Source organism: Bufo gargarizans, chromosome 8 (genome assembly GCF_014858855.1).
Source record: "Bufo gargarizans isolate SCDJY-AF-19 chromosome 8, ASM1485885v1, whole genome shotgun sequence".
Taxonomy (NCBI): Eukaryota; Metazoa; Chordata; class Amphibia; order Anura; family Bufonidae; genus Bufo; species Bufo gargarizans.
In genome coordinates this window covers 30,192,983-30,212,385 of record NC_058087.1, presented here as the reverse complement: position 1 = coordinate 30,212,385, position 19,403 = coordinate 30,192,983, and the positions used below count along the sequence as shown (strand labels likewise).

The window sequence follows — 19,403 nt, the reverse complement described above, 5'->3', positions numbered from 1 at the left end:
ACACAAAAATTCGTCCAGATTCCTCTCTCTGCACAAATCACTTTCAATTTCAAAATAATAAAATTACAAATGAAGGACAAAAAAATATGGTAGTTCGTCTCAGTCCCGACTCCCGACTCATCCTGCTACATTTCTCATAACTGACAATGTCCCGATACCTGTCTCTTTTTGTCCCCCCATGTATGTTGCACATGACCTTGTATTATAGACATATATTATAAGATTATTATATTCAGGAAGAAATGATTATTGATAAATTATTAATAACATGAATTCCATAGAAACCTCCTGAGACATTTCTGTTCTCACCTTTCTGGACCCCGGCAGAGAATGGCCTCCAGCTCTGAGTCTTTTCCTTCAGGAAACTTTCACCTACAGGATCTGATGCCAAGAAACATGGAGTTTATTATGTGGAAGATCCGAGGGTCCCTCCGGACCCCAACAGCAATGTGTATATTATCGGGGACCCGGCAGAAAAGGTCCTGTATATGGGGACCCAGGAATGGAAATAATATCCCCTGACCGGGGCACCTCTAATTCTGTCCGCTACCCTGCAGTCTGTGAGGGACCCCCATATTACTGGGCTCCCTGTCGTTTGGGGTCTCTCAGGAGTTTTCCCTTGTTTTTGTGATCTGGGTGTTTGTGGGTGTTGCAGGGGGTTGTAAAGAGTCATCTAGTATGGAGGTGCCCCTGGTAAGTGGGTGTCTATAAGGTGTTTCTATGGTTTGGGGTGTCCTAGTGGTTTGTGGGTGCCCCAGTAGTTTGTGGGTGACATCTGGTTTGTGAGTATCCCTCTGGTTTGTGGGTGCCCCAGTAGTTTGTGGGTATCCCTCTGGTTTGTGGGTGTCCCTCTGGTTTGTGGGTGTCCCTCTGGTTTGTGGGTGCCCCAGTAGTTTGTGGGTATCCCTCTGGTTTGTGGGTGTCCCTCTGATTTGTGGGTGCCCCAGTAGTTTGTGGGTGTCCCTCTGGTTTGTGGGTGTTCCTATGCTCAGGCTGAGAGTGTAAGGGGAGACGGCAGGAAACGCGTCCAGGAAAAAGGAAATCCGACTTCACAGGGAAGTTATAAGGAGTCGGCGGCGGGAGAGGAACTGGAGGAAGGGAGAGGACAGGACCGGGAGGTTATGGGTGTCGGGGCCATCAGAGAGTGAAGTTACTGGGGTGTCAGGTAATAACGAGACAAATAGGAAAGTGAGGTGTCAGATATGGAGAAGAGGAGCATAGATGGTTGTCGGCAATTGAGAGAATGAGGAGTAGGGTGTCGGGTCTATCAGAGAATAAAGATACCAGGGTGTCAGATATGGAGAATAAGGGGTTAGAGGGTTGTCATATAAGGAGTGGGGTGTCGGATCTATTGCTTGGAAGAGAGGATAATGGGGTGTCTTATGGGATTAAGGAGGATAGGGTGTCAGGTCTGTGAGGGGGGTATAATGGGGTGCAGGTCTCTTGGGGACAGCGGGTATTGGGGTGTCTGAGATACTGGGCGGCTGAGTGACAGATCTATAACGATCTGCTGGAGTGATCAGGACTGGGGGCAGCAGTATGAGGACTGGGGGGCAGCAGGATGAGGACTAGGGGTAGCAGGATGAGGACGGGGGGCAGCAAGATGAGGACTAGGGGGTAGCAGGATGAGGACTGGGGGGCAGCAGGATGAGGACTGGGGGGCAGCAGGCTGAGGACTAGGGGTAGCAAGATGAGGACTGGGGGGGTAACAGGATGAGGACTGGGGGCAGCAGGATCAGGAATAGGGGCAGCAGGATGAGGACTGGGGGGCAGCAGGATGAGGACTAGGGGGTAGAAGGCTGAGGACTGGGGGTAGAAGGCTGAGGACTGGGGTAGCAGGATGAGGACTGGGGGCAGCATGATCAGGACTGGGAGGCAGCAGGATGAGGACTGGGGCAGCAGGGTGAGGACTGGGGGTCAGTAGGATGAAGACTAAACCAGAGAAGGTCCTGTGGCTGGAATCAGGATGGGGGTGACCAGAGACAACTACTTGGGGGCAGAGAAGAACCATGACGGATGATGGCACAGAAGACGCAGCAGGTAACGTAATGGAAAATACAAGAAAAGAAGAAACCTAATAATCCATGGGTCGGAGCCATCAGATGTCAGAAGTTTCAGGTGCCCCCCTCACCCCAAAATCCTAACTTTTTGAAGCCCCCCTCCCCATTCCTGGTGCCTCTACCTGTGAGGTACATGTTGAGCAGGAGCTGGGATCCTCCGCCCTGAGCCATGGAGCTGAGCACTGACACCCAGGGGCCACGCACCCAGTGATGAGCCCAGTTCTTAATGCTGGGACTATTGTTATTAGATGCTGGAGGAGGACCAGGCAGAGGAGTCAATGGGGAGAGATGAGAGGAGGCAGATAATCTCCAAGCAACAGGCAGAGATGCTGCAGGATGGGGCCCCTACACCCGCCCGGGCCCCTCCCTGCTGCTCCCATCATCATTTCCTGAGCAAAACTCTTTTTAATTAAAGAGCCATCTGACTGTGTCCTGTTCACACATAGCGGCCGCCTCTTATCAGCTCCATCTGAGGATTAATAAACTTTGCAGTTACTCGGGTGATGCCCCCCGCCCGCCCCCTATTTTACGCCCGTTAACTCTTTGCAAACAGCAGCCAGCGTCAGAGATGAGGCTAGTATTGATCTTTGGGTATCTCAGCATGCTTCATTGACTCTGAGACAACAACCTGATGGAGGAATCATGCCGGGAACAGGCCATAAAGCTGTAGTTAGAGAGACTTCAACCCCCATCCTGCCACTAACAGCTCCCCCACCCCTTGTGTGCCAGGGCTAAGGTGGCAGCCTGGGATGGGCACACTCTGTATGCCAGGCAGCAGGGCTGTAGGCAGGGGGAGGGGATCTTCTGTGCCAAAAATATAGAAAATGTAGAGTTTTTTAACCCATTGCATCCCTTAGCTGTGGACAGGGGCAAACATTGGGAGCAGTGGGGCCCAAACTCAGAAGGTGCCCACCCAGGAGGAGGACTAAAAGATTTAAAAGGGGTTTCCCCATCTCAGACAACGGGGGCATATTGCCATTGTCTTATAGGTGCGGGTCCCTCCTCTGAAAAAGGAAGTCTGAAAGTTGTGGAGGGCACACTGCGCTTGCTCAGCCACCCTCTATTTAATTCTGTGGGGTCGCCAAAAATTTCCATCGGCCCCATAGAAATGAATGGGATCAGTGGCTGCGCAATTGCGGTGCACTCCCATTCACTCCTATGGGAAGAGCGCTTGGTGGTGTCCGCACCCAGTGAAACCCGGGGTGCTGCAGCCTTCACCTTCCCCGATCCGTTCTCGGTGTAGGTGCGGGTCCCGCGCCTATCAGACAATGGGGGCATATCCTAGCGATATGCCACCAATGTCTCAGATGGGAATACCCCTTTAAAGTCAAGGCCCCCTCAATAGTATTATATAAAGCAACATGACATACAGTATATATATATATATATATATATATATATATATGTAGGAAACAAAGTGGCTGCTGGGCCTGGTCTGGGGGTTGTGAAGATTATTATTATTTTTTTTATTTTTTTTGGGGGGGGGGGGGTCATTTGCTGCCATTTCTAGTGACATCACTGGCTGTAGGGATGGTGATATCTAATATGGCTTCCAAAGGGATGCTCCTCCAGCTTCCTGAATGACAGCTCGTCCTGGTTATGATTACATCAACTCCCAGCATCCCAATATAACTAGGCTTTGCCCATCAGGAACCTAGGAAAGCCGGGTGACAACCTTTGTAGGAGCTGTCAGGGCAGCCATAGGACCCGGATTATTGTCGCTCCGCCAGTGTCCTGTCTGCTTACAGTATGCATTATCACCAAACTAAGGTCAGCTGCTGGAGTCTTGGAAAGCTGGGTGACAACTCTTGTGGTTGGCGGGTTGCTTTGTGCTATGGTGGCCCTATTGGTTGTCACTCACAGTAGAAATGGTTGAAATGACCTTTTGCACGGCACGACAGAGGACAACTCTGAGCTGTAGTACCAGACTGAGCCACAGGAAGAAGAGTGGCGCTGTGTCCAATGCTGCAGTAAGGGGACCCCATGTTTCAGCAGACTGGTGGGGGACCCAGCAATCACACATTAAGGTGTATAGACTGGCCTGGTTTTGCAGCAGCTGGAGAGCCATGGTTTAGAGATCTCTGCTCTGCAGTTTTTGTTGCAATGTGATAACGTTCAGTTTAAGGACAGGCTGTAAACCGAGATGTTGGCTGGACTGCAGTGTAGCCTGTGTGGCCACTAGAGGTCAGAACATGTGATGCAAGATATTGAAATGATGTCTCCTTGAACAGCCTCTGTCAGCATGATCAACCCTAATAAACCAGGCAGTCTGCCTGGTAAGGTTGAATATGCTGATGCTGATTAAAACGATACTTTTCTTTTGTCTGAAAGTTAAAAAGCTGCAGAGATATGTGTTTTTATTCATATGCAAATGAGCAAGTTGGAGCACCAGGGGCGGGGCTGAATGCTTGGAGCACTGCTTTTGGAAAACCCCTGTGCACTGCACACGCCCCCCTCCCCTTGATTGACAAGGCTAGACATCAGCATGCTAATCACAGAGCGGTGTCCTAGCATGTACATATCATATACACTACTTACTATAGCTGTACTATGTTAAGAATAGAGGTTTTCTCTGCTTAGAAACCTAATACATACTACAGCTCTGCCCTCAGCATGCTAATGTCTAGCCCTGTTAATCAGGGGGAGGTGGAAGTGTGCAGAGCACAGCGATGTTAGGCTACTTTCACATCTGCGTTTTTCTTTTCCGGTATTGAAATCCAGCAGAGGACCTCAATACCGGAGGAAAACGCTTCTGATTTGTCCCCATTCATTGTCAAGGGGACAAAACTGAACTGAATGGAACGGAGTCACCAGAATGTATTCAGTGCTGTTTGGTTGCATTCTGATGCCAAGGAAAAAACCTCGGAAAACACTAACACAATAGATGCAAACATTATTTGTGTTAGTGTTTTCCAGGCTTTTTTCCTTATAAATGTTGCCATGTAACATATTAAGTTATCATATCGTTCAGGATGTTTTCTATCTTTTTCTGTGATTTTTGCGTTCCCATGCCAGACAGAAAACCACTGCAAGCAGTGGCTTTCTGTCCGCGATGTGGTGAGCAAGACAGATCTGGCATGACACACAATGTCTGAATAAATCGCAAGATTATTCATCAGTGCGAGTGCCGGTCTTGTTCTACGCAATGTAAGTCAATGATGCCGGATCCGTTTTCTCGGACACAAAAGAAAACAGATCTGGCGCCCATTGACTTACAATGGTTTTAATGCCGGACATACAATATTAATACAACCGGATCCTTTCATAAAGGATACAGCCGTTTGTATTATCAATAACGGAAGCGTTTTTGCTAATCCATGACGGATCCAGCAAAAACGCTGGTGTGAAAGTAGCCTTATAAAAGCAGTGCTCCAAGGATTCGGCACCTGCCCCCCCCCCCCTCCCCTGGCGCGCCAACTTGCTAATTTGCATATGAATAAATAACAAGGATACCCTCCTTTTATCTGTATGTTAATCAGCATCATGGTACCAAGCAGTATGCCTGGTTTAACCCTTTCCAGATCCGGAAGTCAAGTTACGAGTGCATCGGGAGCCAAAACCGCCGGGTTTTTGCTGTTTTACACAGCAGAGATCTGGGGCTAATGTCTGCCAATCATGGACATTTAACCCCTCAAATGCCATGCTCAAATGTGACCATGGCATCTGGGAGCGCTAAAACCAGGAGCTTCGGGGAAAGCAGCCTGTACTAGTAATAGGTCTAAATTCAAATCACTCCCTTTCCCTAGAATAAAAAAAAATAATTAAAAATTAAACATGGACACTGCTACTTGCCCATACTAAAATATTAGAATATTCGTCCACACCAGCATGGCATCCTGTTACATTATCTGCATGGCATCCTATGCCATCTGCGTGGTTCCTTACTATCTCTGGCTGCTCCCTGTGACATCTTGTAATGACTGTAGATAGGGACAGACAAGGACAGTGAGCCCTAAGGCTAGAACCCAGCCTGCTTTCCCTAGCTTCTTGCAGTGCAAGCCCTAGATAGCTAGACCGCAACTGGTCAACGGTCCCTATACTATTTGAGGGCAGAGACAGACAAACAAAAGACAGACAAACACAATACCAGAGTCATACGTAAATGGGTCAGAACCAGACAAGTTATCCAGTACACATGAGAGACAGAGAGTGGTCAGAAGACAAGCTGCTGTCAGAGGAATGAGCAATAATCAGCACAGGAACAAGGAACACAGCTAGGGAGTCAGAGACTACCACTGCCAGGACACGGCACCAAGTCCCAGGATCAAAACTTGATAGGTCCATTGACTCGGCGCTCCATTAGTCAGCACACAGGAATAGAGCAGCCGAGGGCTCTATGACATCAGCTTGGGGCATTATATTTATACTGTATCTATGTACTTAAATTATTAAATATATTTTCTTTTTCTCACAAGGTTTTTTTCCCAGACATGTATAGCAGATCCACAGATATAGGTTTCTTATGTCCCTTGTATATCCAGAACAGGGATCTCCATTCACTTCTATGGTAGTCCTGATAATCTATGAACCTGCTTGCTATGTAGCTCCCATTAAAGTAAATGGAGAGAGGCACGCACTGCCCTTTATTTATTCTTCACCTAGAAGGCATGTGCAGTGGATGCCTTGCCAGGTGACCCCTGCTCTGGAAATAGGTGCAGGATACAAAGGTGGGACCTACATCTATCAGACATTCATGGCATGTCTTGTACATACACCAAGAATGTCTAAGGTGGGAATATCCCTAAAGAATAGATAATTGTGGTTACCTGCAGCGACCACTAGGTGGAGCTCATTCACTGTTCGCTGTCTACATCTATATGGAGTGAGCTCCCTCTAGTGGCAGCTTCAAGCAGGCAGAACTTAAGCATTTTACTTAGTTCAGTATGAGCCCCCTCTCACAATGGCCATTATATGGTCTGTCTCTATAGAATGTATATCCTTGTAACATCTGTCTGCATGGCTCTCTATGATATCTGCATGGATTTCTGTTTCCGTCTACCACAGGAATCAGCAACCTCTGGCACTCCAGCTGTTCTGAAACTACAACTCCCAGAATCCTCCTTTCACTTCTATAGGAGTTACAATAACAGTCGAGTAAGTTTGCATGCTGGGAGTTGTAGTCTCACAGTAGCTGGAGTGCGAAGATTGCTGATCCCTGCTCTAACAAGATCTGAACAATCTTATATTGATCAGATCCGGAATGGACCTCTCATGCTGACATTTCAATGGAATTATACAGTTCTATTATTTGTGAATACATTTTGCCTTTTGCACTATTAATTTAAATATTTTATAACTGTACAAAAAAAGTCACAATAACTTAAATATACGTATTTATTACTAACAACATGATCATTAGTGACAAGGACACAGAATATAGATCCCCTGGGATCAGCCGTGAGCGACACGCATATCTATGTGATGGATATTGGTGGAAGAATCCTTTGTTCCAGCAGCAGGCGCAGAGAATGCAGAATGTGAACGCTCGCTGCCTGCGAGATGCATCAGATACAGCCGCTGCCTGTCTGCCATGAATAGCAATGGGGAAGATCTTTATCTGACTCTGCTCCGGCAGGATATAGCACAGAACTATGGACAAGCTTCTAATATCCAGCCTGTCAGCAAGGGAAATGATTGAGAGCCCTAACATTACAATCCAGAGGGAGAATCGGAAGCTCCTGGGTCCCAATGCAAAATCTATGATGCAACTCCCAACTAACTAGTGTTCCTTTATGTGGAATAGGGGATATGGGGCTCTCTTAGGCACCCGGATCCAGATATGACAGCACCTTTCCTTTGTCCTGGGCCAATGAAGTGTCAGACTATTTTTCCTGTAGATGGGGCAGGAGGAAGAACTTTAGGTTCATAGGAAATGTTCCTCTATAAAGAGGTGGCAAAAATGCTAAACTTTCTACCAGTGCAAGGAGGTGAAGCTTCTTATACTGCGCTGCCACCTAGTGGTAGGTTAATATTACCACACATCACTCAGCTAACTGTAATAAAACAGACAAAAAAAGTGACATTAAGGCCTCATTCACACGACCCCCAATGCACAGGCACTGTCCGTGCAGCTGCTGCAACGTATCCGTGATCTGTCTGCACCGTAAAAAAAAATAAAGGCAGTGACAGGGACAGAAATCCCACAGAAGCACACCGTCAGGGGTGCACCTAGCTTTTTTGCTGCCTGAGGCAAAAACTGAAACAGTGTTCCCCCACTTTCCCAATAGCAAAATACCCCTTCCCTTCAGCCCATGGCCCCTGAGCTGCCCCCCCTCTTGCCCCTACCTGGTGCTGCCTGAGCCTCACCTGGCCTCATTGGTGGTGCACCCCTGCACTCCATAGCGAGCACACAGCCAGTGCCCGTGTATTTTCGGGCAACAGCCGTGTGCATGAGGCCTAAGGGCTCAAGCACACTAACGTATTTTCTATCCATGTCAGTTCCATTTTTTTGGGCGGACTGTATGCAGAACAATACATTTCAATGGGTCTGCAACAAAAACGGAAGTTACTCCTTGTGCATTCCGTTTCCGTATGTTTGTACATCCGTACGTTTGTAATGTCCTATTATTGTCCACATTACAGACAAGGATAGGACTGTTCTATTAGGGGCCAGCTGTTCAGTTCCACAAAATACGGAATGCATCCGGATATGCACACAAACGTATTTTCTTTCTGTGTCCAATCCGTTTTTTATGAGGACCGGATGTGGAACCATTCATTTCAATGGGTCCACAAAAAAAAAAACGGAAGTTACTCCGTGTGCATTCCATTTCCGTATGTCTGTATTTCCGTTCCGCAAAAAAATAGAACATGTCCTATTATTGTCCATTAAGGATTATTCTATTAGGGGCCGCTGTTCCGTAAAATACGGAATGCACACGGATGTCATCTGTATTTTTTGCGGATGCATTTTTTGCGGACCGCAAAATACATATGGTCATGTGTATGAGCCCTAAAGGCGGGTTCGCATTAGCGTTAATAAATTCCGTCATAGGGTTCCGTTATAACATAGTTATAATGGAATATAATGGAATTTTAGGACGTAATTCTAGTCCTGTCGACCGTACTTTTTTTCTCCATCATGAATAATGGAAAAAAAAAACTGAACCATTATATGTGCCCATAGACATGTACTGTATTAAAATGGAATGCCTCTGCAAGGTTTCTGCTTTGCATTCTGTCCTAAAAATTCGTCCTAAAGCTTTTGCGGTCTGCAAAACACTGATCCGCAAAAAGTACGGATGACGTCCTTTTGGCATCCGTATTGCATCAGTTTTTTTTGCGATCCATTGTAACAATGCCTATCCCTGTCCGCAAAATGGACAAGAATAGGACATGCTCTATATTTTCTGCGGGGCAAGGGAACGGACATACGGAGCTGTCAGCATTTTTTTGGGGACCTATTGAAATTGTTTCCCATGCTGTTTGTATTGGAAGACAAGGCTGGATCTGGACTCACAGTTCTGGCTGCCAAGGAATATGATCTCCAGGACTATTCTGAATAATATTTTTACTCTACTTTACAATACATAATTTATCCTTTATTATACTCCAGAGCTGCACTCACTATTCTGCTGTGGCAGTCACTGTGTACATACATTACTTATCCTGTACTGATCCTGAGTTACATCCTGTATTATACTCCAGAGCTGCACTCACTATTCTACTGGTGCAGTCACTGTGTACATACATTACTTATCCTGTACTGATCCTGAGTTACAGTCTGTATTATACTCCAGAGCTGCACTCACTATTCTGCTGGTGCAGTCACTGTGTACATACATTACTTATCCTGTACTGATCCTGAGTTACATCCTGTATTATACTCCAGAGCTGCACTCACTATTCTGCTGGTGCAGTCACTGTGTACATACATTACATTACTTATCCTGTACTGATCCTGAGTTACATCCTGTATTATACTCCAGAGCTGCACTCACTATTCTGCTGGTGCAGTCACTGTGTACATACATTACTTATCCTGTACTGATCCTGAGTTACATCCTGTATTATACTCCAGAGCTGCACTCACTATTCTGCTGGTGCAGTCACTGTGTACATACATTACTTCTCCTGTACTGATCCTGAGTTACATCCTGTATTATACTCCAGAGCTGCACTCACTATTCTACTGGTGCAGTCACTGTGTACATACATTACTTATCCTGTACTGATCCTGAGTTGCAGTCTGTATTATACTCCAGAGCTGCACTCACTATTCTGCTGGTGCAGTCACTGTGTACATACATTACTTATCCTGTACTGATCCTGAGTTACATCCTGTATTATACTCCAGAGCTGCACTCACTGTTCTGCTGGTATGTTTGGCTGTATCCTGAGTTAAATCTTGAATTAGGTAGATTTTTTTGAGTTACATAAAAAAAAAAAGGAGAAACAGCGCTGCTCTTGTCTATGTCTGGTGCTACAGTTTAAATGGGGCCAAGTTGCAATACCAGACACGGTCTATGTACATGAGTGGCGCTGTTTCTATTTAAAATATATAAAACAAATCTTTTCTAATCTCATACAACTTTCATCATTAGAACATTCCCAATGGCGCTCCTTTCACTGTCCGCCGCCCCCGAGGGATGACTCCTGCTTCCCAGACTTGCTTTAGCTGCCTGTGTTACATTCATCAATCACAGGCAACTTAAAACAAGCCAAGCACACAAGAGGGTTCAGAGCCGCACCTTGGGCTGGAGTAACCGAAATCTAAGTGGAGTCTTATTCATCGCCCAGGATGCTCTGTGTCCGGGCTCCGGATTTCAGCTCTTCAGATCTTGTAGAAAGAAGCTTATAATGGTGATAAGCCATGCATGGCGGCATCTGATACTGAGACCTATTACTATCGCAGCAGCGGGGGAGGGGTGTTCGCTGCTCGGCGCGCCCTGGTGTCGTGCGGCCACGTGGATGTTTACTCCCGTCCTGTGTATGGAAAGACACAAGGACAGTGACAGTGCAAACACCAAAGTCATAGACAAAGCCCATGTTATACCAGACATACCTATCAACAGCAAATATCACATCACCCTGACCCTCAAGGTTTTACTGTTTTACGTAAATCACCGTTTAATGGAAAATTCAGCAACTTTCTTATAGACTTTGTTTTTCAATTCCTCAAATCAATAGCTCAAAATCTCTGCTTGCCATCAGAAAATAGAAATCGCCTTCTTTCCTTCCAAAGGCTGGGCACCTGTACAGACCTAATTCTTCTCTCAGCTGAGGGTTTGCTACAGTTGTATCCAGTGCAGACAATCTTCTGTGAGCTGAACACATCAGCAGCAGCAGCAGCAGCAGCAGCAGCAGCACACCTCCTGGTACAATGTAACAATGCAGGTAAAATGTATCCGTCTGGAAGATTTTCCAAACCTGATACAAATGTAGCAAATCTTTAACTGTGAGCAGTAGAGATGGTATGAGATTTTGCCTCTGGATGAGAAGAATGTTCCCATTCACTGACAGCAAGCAGAGAGGAATTGATAGTGCTTACATGTTAATTCCATAATTTATAGGTATAGTGAAATGTTGCTCATGCAATTCCCTGACTTAGGGCTCATGCGCACGATCGTATGTATTCTGCGGTCTGCAAAACACAAATCCGCAAAAAATACAGATGACATCCGTGTGCATTCCGCATTTTGCGTAACGGAACAGCTTGGCCATAATAGAACAGTCCTATCCTTGTCCGTTATGTGAACAATAATAGGGCAAGTTTTTTTTTTTTTTTTTTGCGGAATGGAAACGGAATGGACACAGAGTACATTCGGTTTTTTTCTCAGACCGATTGAAATGAACGAATACGGAAAGAAAATACGTTCGTGTGCATGAGCCCTTATAGTGCAGCTACATTGTATCCATGTCGGAAGATTTACGCTAAGGCTACATGCGCCATACTTTATAATGCTAGCCTATGGTGTCGCTCTGCAACATGCTGCAGCAGAAACTTGACAGTCGCAGAAAAATCCATCTCTATCGCGTCACGGTCCCAGCACGTCGCATGTCAAAGTGCGATACCCTAGGCTAGTATTATCAAATATGTTGCGCAACATTACTGCGAAAAATGTCATCGTCATAGGCCCCAGCCTAACAGGTGAAATCCTGTTCTGCGCAGCTGGGTATCCTGGACAGACAGGATATCGCCCTTTCCCCGCGGACCCCTCCCTGACCCCACTTCCTCATTATACACCTGCATTGGGTGCGGCTTTCATTGTCTTTCTTGTACAGAATGTAAAACAATCAGGAGCCGTGTGACCGTGTCCTGCAGAGTCCAGGAGCCCCTCGTCCATAGGGGCCACACAATGGCCTCTACATAGAGCTTTCTGGAGACCGGTCAGCTCCATTCTCTCTGGAAAAATAGGGGATACTCAGGGCAGGGGGTAGAAGAGAAGGTGGGGGATGATGGGGTCAGACTGCACCCAATTCACTGACCTCATCACAGAACTAAAAATCACAACATACAGCAGCTATTTATCCTGAAAATCTAAAAAACTAAAAACCTGCAATTGCCTCCGATCAGACCTTCTGTTTCTTACCAGTTTTGAATTCAGAAAATCTAAAATTTGGTCATAAAATAAAACCAGTCTCAGACAGTCATCGTAATCTACCGGTCACGCTGTTTTGGGGCATTTTATAGGCGTCTATGCCTTTGGATATAATCACCATATAGGAAAATTGCTTAAAGGGGTATTCCAGTTGTTACAAGTTATCTCCTATCTACAGAATAGGGGGTAAGGATTAAATCAGTGGGGGTCCCAGTGTGAACTAGGAACCCCGTACCCCTCGGAGTGGCAGGCTGGACATGCAAACTGCCAGTCTATTTATCGCTAGGAGAATTCCGGAAATCGCATAGCGCTGTACTCGACTGCCTCATAGAGATGAATGGAGCAGCAGTGTGCATGCTCGACCTGCCGCTCTGTTCTCTTCAGTCGGCCCCAAGGGGTTCGTATCGATGAGGTCCCAGTGGTAGGACCCCCACTGATCTATACCTACTGGATAGGGGATAATGTGTAACATCTGGAATACCCTTTTATATCCCATTACTATTGGAAATGTCTGCCAGGAAAGCAGCACTATAGAGCTCCTGGATGGGGAGGGGGATCCTCCAGGTCATCTCCAGCTGTTGCAAAACTACAACTCCCACCGTGTCCTAATATCTTCAGACTGTCAAGATATTCTTCTTATTATTATTATTTATTATTATTAACGCGCCATTCATTCCACGGCGTTGTACATATATGATGGGAGTTGTAGTTTTGCAACAGCTGGAGAGCCACAGGCTGGGGAACATTACTCCCTGCAGATGATGTCCATTGATGGCAGCCTGCAGTCTTGCTCCCATTTGCTGACTGCAGACTGTTATACACTGGAGTCCTGGAGGGCCTGAATTTCCCCAAGATGCAGCTATAGGGGAGGCTTGTGCTGGCCACAGCCTTGTGCTGGCCACAGACGTGGCTGCTGTGATTCAATTCTGCAGTAGCCGGACTAGTACATGTGAAGGTCCCTGCAGCGGCTTAGTACTACATGGCCCAGCATGCCCTGAAATCCACTAGGATGTGCTGATCCTCAAATAAGAAAGCGCTGAAGATTACACATTTACCTCAGAAGCTGTCAAAGCTGAAAGGACTCACCACCTGAAAGAAAGCAGAAGCTGTAAATTGTCAGCTCTTGTGGTCAGGGGTCGCGCTTACTGTTAGGCCTCATGCACATGACCGTATGTATTTTGCGGTCCGCAAAAACGGATCCGCAAAAAATACGGATGACATCCGTGTGCATTCCGTATTTTACGGAACAGCTGGCCCCTAATAGAACAATCCCTAATGGACAATAATAGGACATGTTCTATTTTTTTGCGGAACGGAAATACAGACAATGGAGTAACTTCCGTTTTTTTTGTGGACCGATTGAAATGAATGGTTCCGCATACGGTCCTCAAAAAAAAAAAAACGGAACGGACACAAAAAGAAAATACATTCGTGTGAATGAGCCCTTAGAAGTTTTTTTTTCCCAGTAATTAAAATTGAATCACTGTATAATGAAACGTTCTGCAACTTTCTCATTTTCAATATCTCTGCTTGCCGTCAGTGAGTGGAAACATTCTAGCTCCCATTCATAGACTGAAGACCTGTCACAGGCTAATACTTCTCACAGCTGAGAGTTTGTTGCAGTTGTACCCAGTCTGGACAACCTTCTGTGAGCTAAACACAGCAGCAGCACAAATTCTGTCCCAGTAGTTTGTTACAATGTATCAGTGCAGGTGAAGTGGACTTTTTATAGTTACTCACAGAGGATTGTCTAGCCTAGCAAGCAGTTAGCCGTGAGAAGTGTTAGGTGGTAGCCAATGCATGTAAACAAGAAAGGTTCATTCGTTGAGCGCAAGCAGAGATCTTGAAAATGGGAAAGGACAAAAACACAAAATATATTAGAAGAGGTTCTGCAGATGTAACAGGTTACTTTTCATCTATGGTCTATGGCAGGGATCTCCAACCTGTGGCTCTCCAGATGTTGCAAAACTACAACTCTATTGGTTGGAAGCTACTGGTCTATGGTGGGAAATTACCAACTTCAGCCAATGGAAATCTGTAGACATTGGTGGTCAGGAATTTCCCAAATGCACTGATTCTTGCTGCAGAAAATCGTCCTTAAGAAAATTGCAAGAAACCATCTCATCGTATGTAATGATCATGACCGCATATGGGAATGTCAACCTGACGGCGGCGACACCTCGGTGACCAGATGGATACAATGTAGCAGAAGACTGGTCTCCATATGTTCCCCTGACCTGGGCCATATAATACATGGTGTAATTGCAGGAGCCACATGTGGCCGAAGGCTATACTCACCTCCAGCGTCAGAGATGCACTGAGGGGGCCACCAGCAGGTTTCAGGGAGTCTGCAGGTGCCCTGTCACAGTTGTGCCCTGGGCCAATAGCAGGAGGTGGCAGATCCGGGAGTCACTGTGTAAAGGAACGTGTTTGCATAAGGGGAGAGGTTGTACGTTCCGCCCTGACATGGAGAATTAACCATTTCTTCCCCTTTCTAGTAGTACAGGACCGGTTAAGTCATCATCATACCTACACATTTCCAGTTCAGCAAAATCAACTATTATATCAATAAAGTAAAATTCCTTCAATCCGGCATTGATTGAACCTGGTCGGTGCCAGATTATTGTTGGATTAGGCTACATGCACATGAACGTTGTTTGTTTCCGTGTCCGTTCCGTTGTTGTTTTTTTGCGAATTGGATGAGGACCGATTCATTTCAATGGGTGCTGTCCGCATGTGTGCTGTCCGCATCAGTATGTCCGTTCCGTAGCCCCGCAAAAAAAAAAAGAACATGTCCTATTTTTGTCCGTTTTAGGCATTGTTACAATGGATCCGCAAAAAAAAAACTGATGCTTTATTTTTTTTGCGGACTGCAAAACACATACAGTCGTGTGCATGTCGCCTAATAGAAATGTATTTATATATCACTTGTAAGGGTACAGCATCTTCAAGAAGAATTAAACCTTAGCTTCTTGGGTGTCTGTCTTTCATGATTTTTAAGATCTCTGCCTGCTTTCAGTGAATAGGAAAATTCGTGTTTACATCCAGAGGCTGGGGATGTTGAAGGAGCCCTGCACCTGTGTGATCAAGACATGATGAAGACAGGCTGTGCGTTCTGGACGTTTTATGTCCACTAGCAGCAGAGATCTTGAAAATGGCAAGTAATTGAAATACAAAGGATGTTAGAAAGTTGCCGAATTATTCATTGCCTAGTGATTAAAGGGTTATTCCAGTAATAAATTATCACCTCTCCACAGGATAATTGCTAGATAGATGGGGGTCTGACCGCTGGAAGCCAACAAATCCCTAGAATGGGGGTCTTGTGCGGTGACAAAGTTGCCAAAGAGGAAGGCCACGCCACTGTTAGGCCTCTTGCACACAAACGTTTTTTTCCGTTTACATTCCATTTTTTGCGTTCCGTTAACGGACCTTATACGGAACTATTCATTTCAATGGATCCGCAAAAAAAAAAAAACGGAAGGTACTCCGTATGCCTTTCGTTTCCGTATTTCCGTTTTTCCGTTTAAAGATAGAACATGTCCCATTATTGTCCACATAAGGCCCCTTGCAGACGAGCGTGTCCAGATAAGGTCCGGATGCGTTGCAGGTGCGAAGCGGCAAACCTGCGCGAGTAGGTACCCAATTGCAGTCAGTTTGACTGCGATTGCATTCCGTTGTTCAGTTTTTGTCGCGCGGGTGCAATGTGTTTTGCACGCGCGTGATAAAAAAGTGAATGTGGTACCCAGACCTGAACTTCTTCACAGAAGTTCAGGTTTGGGTTCAAGGTTCTGTAGATTGTATTATTTCCCCTTATAACATGGTTATAAAGGAAAATAATAGCATTCTGAATACAGTATGCATAGTACAATAGCGCTGGAGGGGTTAAAAAATAATAATAATTTAACTCACCTTAATCCACTTGTTTGTGCAGCCGGCATCTCTTGTCTTCTGTCTTCTTCTTTGAGGAATAGGACCTTTGATGACGTCACTGCGCTCATCACATGGTCCATCACATGCTCTTTTACCATGGCGATGGATCATGTGACGGACCATGTGATGAGCGTAGTGATGTCATCAAAGGTCCTAATTGTATAACACTGTATTGTATAACACTGGCATAATGCTGGAAGTACAGGATGGGAGATGCCGCATACTCACGCTGCAAAGTCCAATAAGTGGAAATCGCTCGTCTGAAAGCGGCCTAAGGGATTTGTCCAAGATGGCTGCTTTCTTCCAGAAACAGTGCTACATCTGTCCATGGGTTGTTTCTGGTATTGCAGCTCAGCTTCAGTGAAGTAAATGGGTCTGAGCTGCAATACCACATACAACCTGTGAACCGATGTGGCGCTGTTTGAGGTAGAAAGAAGCCATGTTTTTCTAAGCCAGTACAGCCTCTTAACTGATAGGGATACATGTAATCTCCATATGTGAGGCCCCTTTCTGGTGCCTGCAGATAAGCAGATGTTTTTACTGTATAATGGAGTCTTTGTAGCAGAGACGTGTCCACATTTGCATGTTATTTTAGGGAATTTCCTTTATGTTCCATGTTGATTGTGGAAGATCCTTCTAGAATTTTTTTAATATGTCAGGCAGTAAAGTGAAATGGGCATCGACTGGTTAATGTCCACAATGTGACTACTCAAAGCAAATAATATAAAAGTGACACTCCGCCTTTGATTAACAACAGTCAGCGAATGTGAACTCCAGCGTTTACGTAACAATCTTCATTTACTTGTCAGTTTTCAATAGATTTTCAGTTCATTTTGATCTAAAAACCATCAACAAGTTGCTGTTGACGGATCTCGTTATGTTTTTGCTTATCCATTCACTTATGTATGAATGAAGGCATCGAATTAAAGGCACTTTTAGGACAGTCTGACTCATTATCACATAAATACAGTGTCGGACTGGGGTGCCTAGGGCCCAGCAGTAACATTTATTTTGGGGGCCCACCGTACGGATACATCCAAATATTACCTGCTCACACAGCAGCAAGATGCTACCAGATTGAATATGGGGTCCCTGCAGTGACTCTGAGAAGGTAGGTCCTTGGGAGAAGAGGACACTGGTGGCTTTCCTCTATGACTAGAAGTCGTCTCAGCTCTCTCCGCATCCGCGAACTTCCGGGCCACGGCTCTGCAAAAAAATAAAACATAGGCAGTTCTATGGGGGGTGCCGGCCGGGTGTATTGCGGATCCGCAATACACCACGGACGTGTGACTGGACCCTAAACTGGATAATAAATAATAAGCTGTACTAAACCAATAGACATCATAGAAAGTCCATATCTCAACAGCAGCTTATTTGATGGTTTAGCAAAGATTAGGGCTCATGCACAAAAACATATTTTTTGTCAAGGTCCGTCCGTTTTTTTTTTTGCAGCCCATATGCGGAACCATTCACTTAAATGGGGCCGGAAAAAAAATAGAAATGAATTGGTGTGCGTTCTATGTCTGTATGTCAGCAAGTCCGCTGCGCAAAAAATATATCATTGTCCGCATTACAGACAAGGATAGGACTGTTCTATCAGGGGCTGGACGTTCCGTTCCGCATTTTGCACATGGCTGGTATTCGTGTTTTGCAGATCCACAATTTGCGGACAACGCTCGTCTGCATGAGCCTTTAGGGTGACATGTTCACCGCCCGGCAGCTATAGTGTTTATCTCCTGATTGCTCTGTTGCTTGTGTTTGCATTAGGGGTTGTAGGATGTGTAATATTCAGGCAGGGCTGGCGTGAGCGCTCGGTATACCCGGGCAAGTGCCAGCGCCCACTGCTCCTGGGAGGCCCCAGCGCCGCACCGCTATTTAGACGAGGTGAGACGATCGCCACCTGGAGATAGGTGGGGGGCAGCGGCGGTGGCAGGGCCGTGGGAAATGAGCCATCGCGGAAGCGCTCTACTCTATATTCATCTGAGGCCAGCGATACAGATGGATGCTGCGGTGGAGCAGCGGACAAGCATCTCCCTTCCCTGTTTGGCCTCATGCACACAAATTTATATTTTTTCCATGTCCGTTCCATTTTTTTTGCGGACCGTATACGGAGCCATTCATTTCAATGGTTCCACAAAGAAAAACCGGAAGTTACTCCGTGTGCATTCTGTTTTGGTATGTCCGAATTTCTGTTCTGCAAAAAAATAGAACATGTCCTATTATTGTCCGCATTACAGACAAGGATAGGACTGTTTTATCAGGGGCCAGCTGTTCCGTTCCGCAAAATACGGAATGCACACGGACGTGAATATTTTTTGCGGATATGTCTTTTGCGGACCGCAAAATACATAGCGTCATGCGCATGAGGCCATCCTCTGATAGCCTGCAGGCACTAGGCCAGGCAACGTACAGCGCGGGACACAGGCCAGGCGGAGGCCTGCATCGCACTGCTGACCGCAGCATGGAGGTAAGTACTAGGGTTTTATTTGGCACATTGCTGTTGTGCACTTTATGGAGGGAGAACAGAAGCACTATGGGGGCATCTACTGGGGGCACTATATAGGGGTATTTTATACTGGGACACTATGGGGAAGGGAGGAGAGGACCACTAGGGGGGCATTTACTGGGGGCACTATATAGGGGTATTTTATACTGGGACACTATGGGGAAGGGAGGAGAGGACCACTATGGGGGCCTTTACTGGGGGCACTATATAGGGGTATTTTATACTGGGACACTATGGGGAAGGGAGGAGAGGACCACTATGGGGGCATTTACTGGGGGCACTATATAGGGGTATTTTATACTGGCAAACATTATGGAAGCACTATAGGGACATTAGCTCAACAGGGGGCACTAAGGGGGTACTTCT

General features: G+C 46.0%; 1 protein-coding gene across 1 annotated transcript in view; it reads right to left on the bottom strand.

Moving 5' to 3' along the window:
• Positions 1 to 19,403, bottom strand: part of FEV (FEV transcription factor, ETS family member) — a 28,018-nt gene that overhangs the window by 6,982 nt on the left and 1,633 nt on the right. The window contains exons 2-3 of the mRNA XM_044304437.1: positions 14,900 to 14,960; positions 310 to 381 (exon numbers count right to left, since the gene is read on the bottom strand). Coding sequence (XP_044160372.1) covers positions 310 to 381; positions 14,900 to 14,960 — 133 coding nt within the window. The remainder of the gene's footprint in view (positions 1 to 309; positions 382 to 14,899; positions 14,961 to 19,403) is intronic.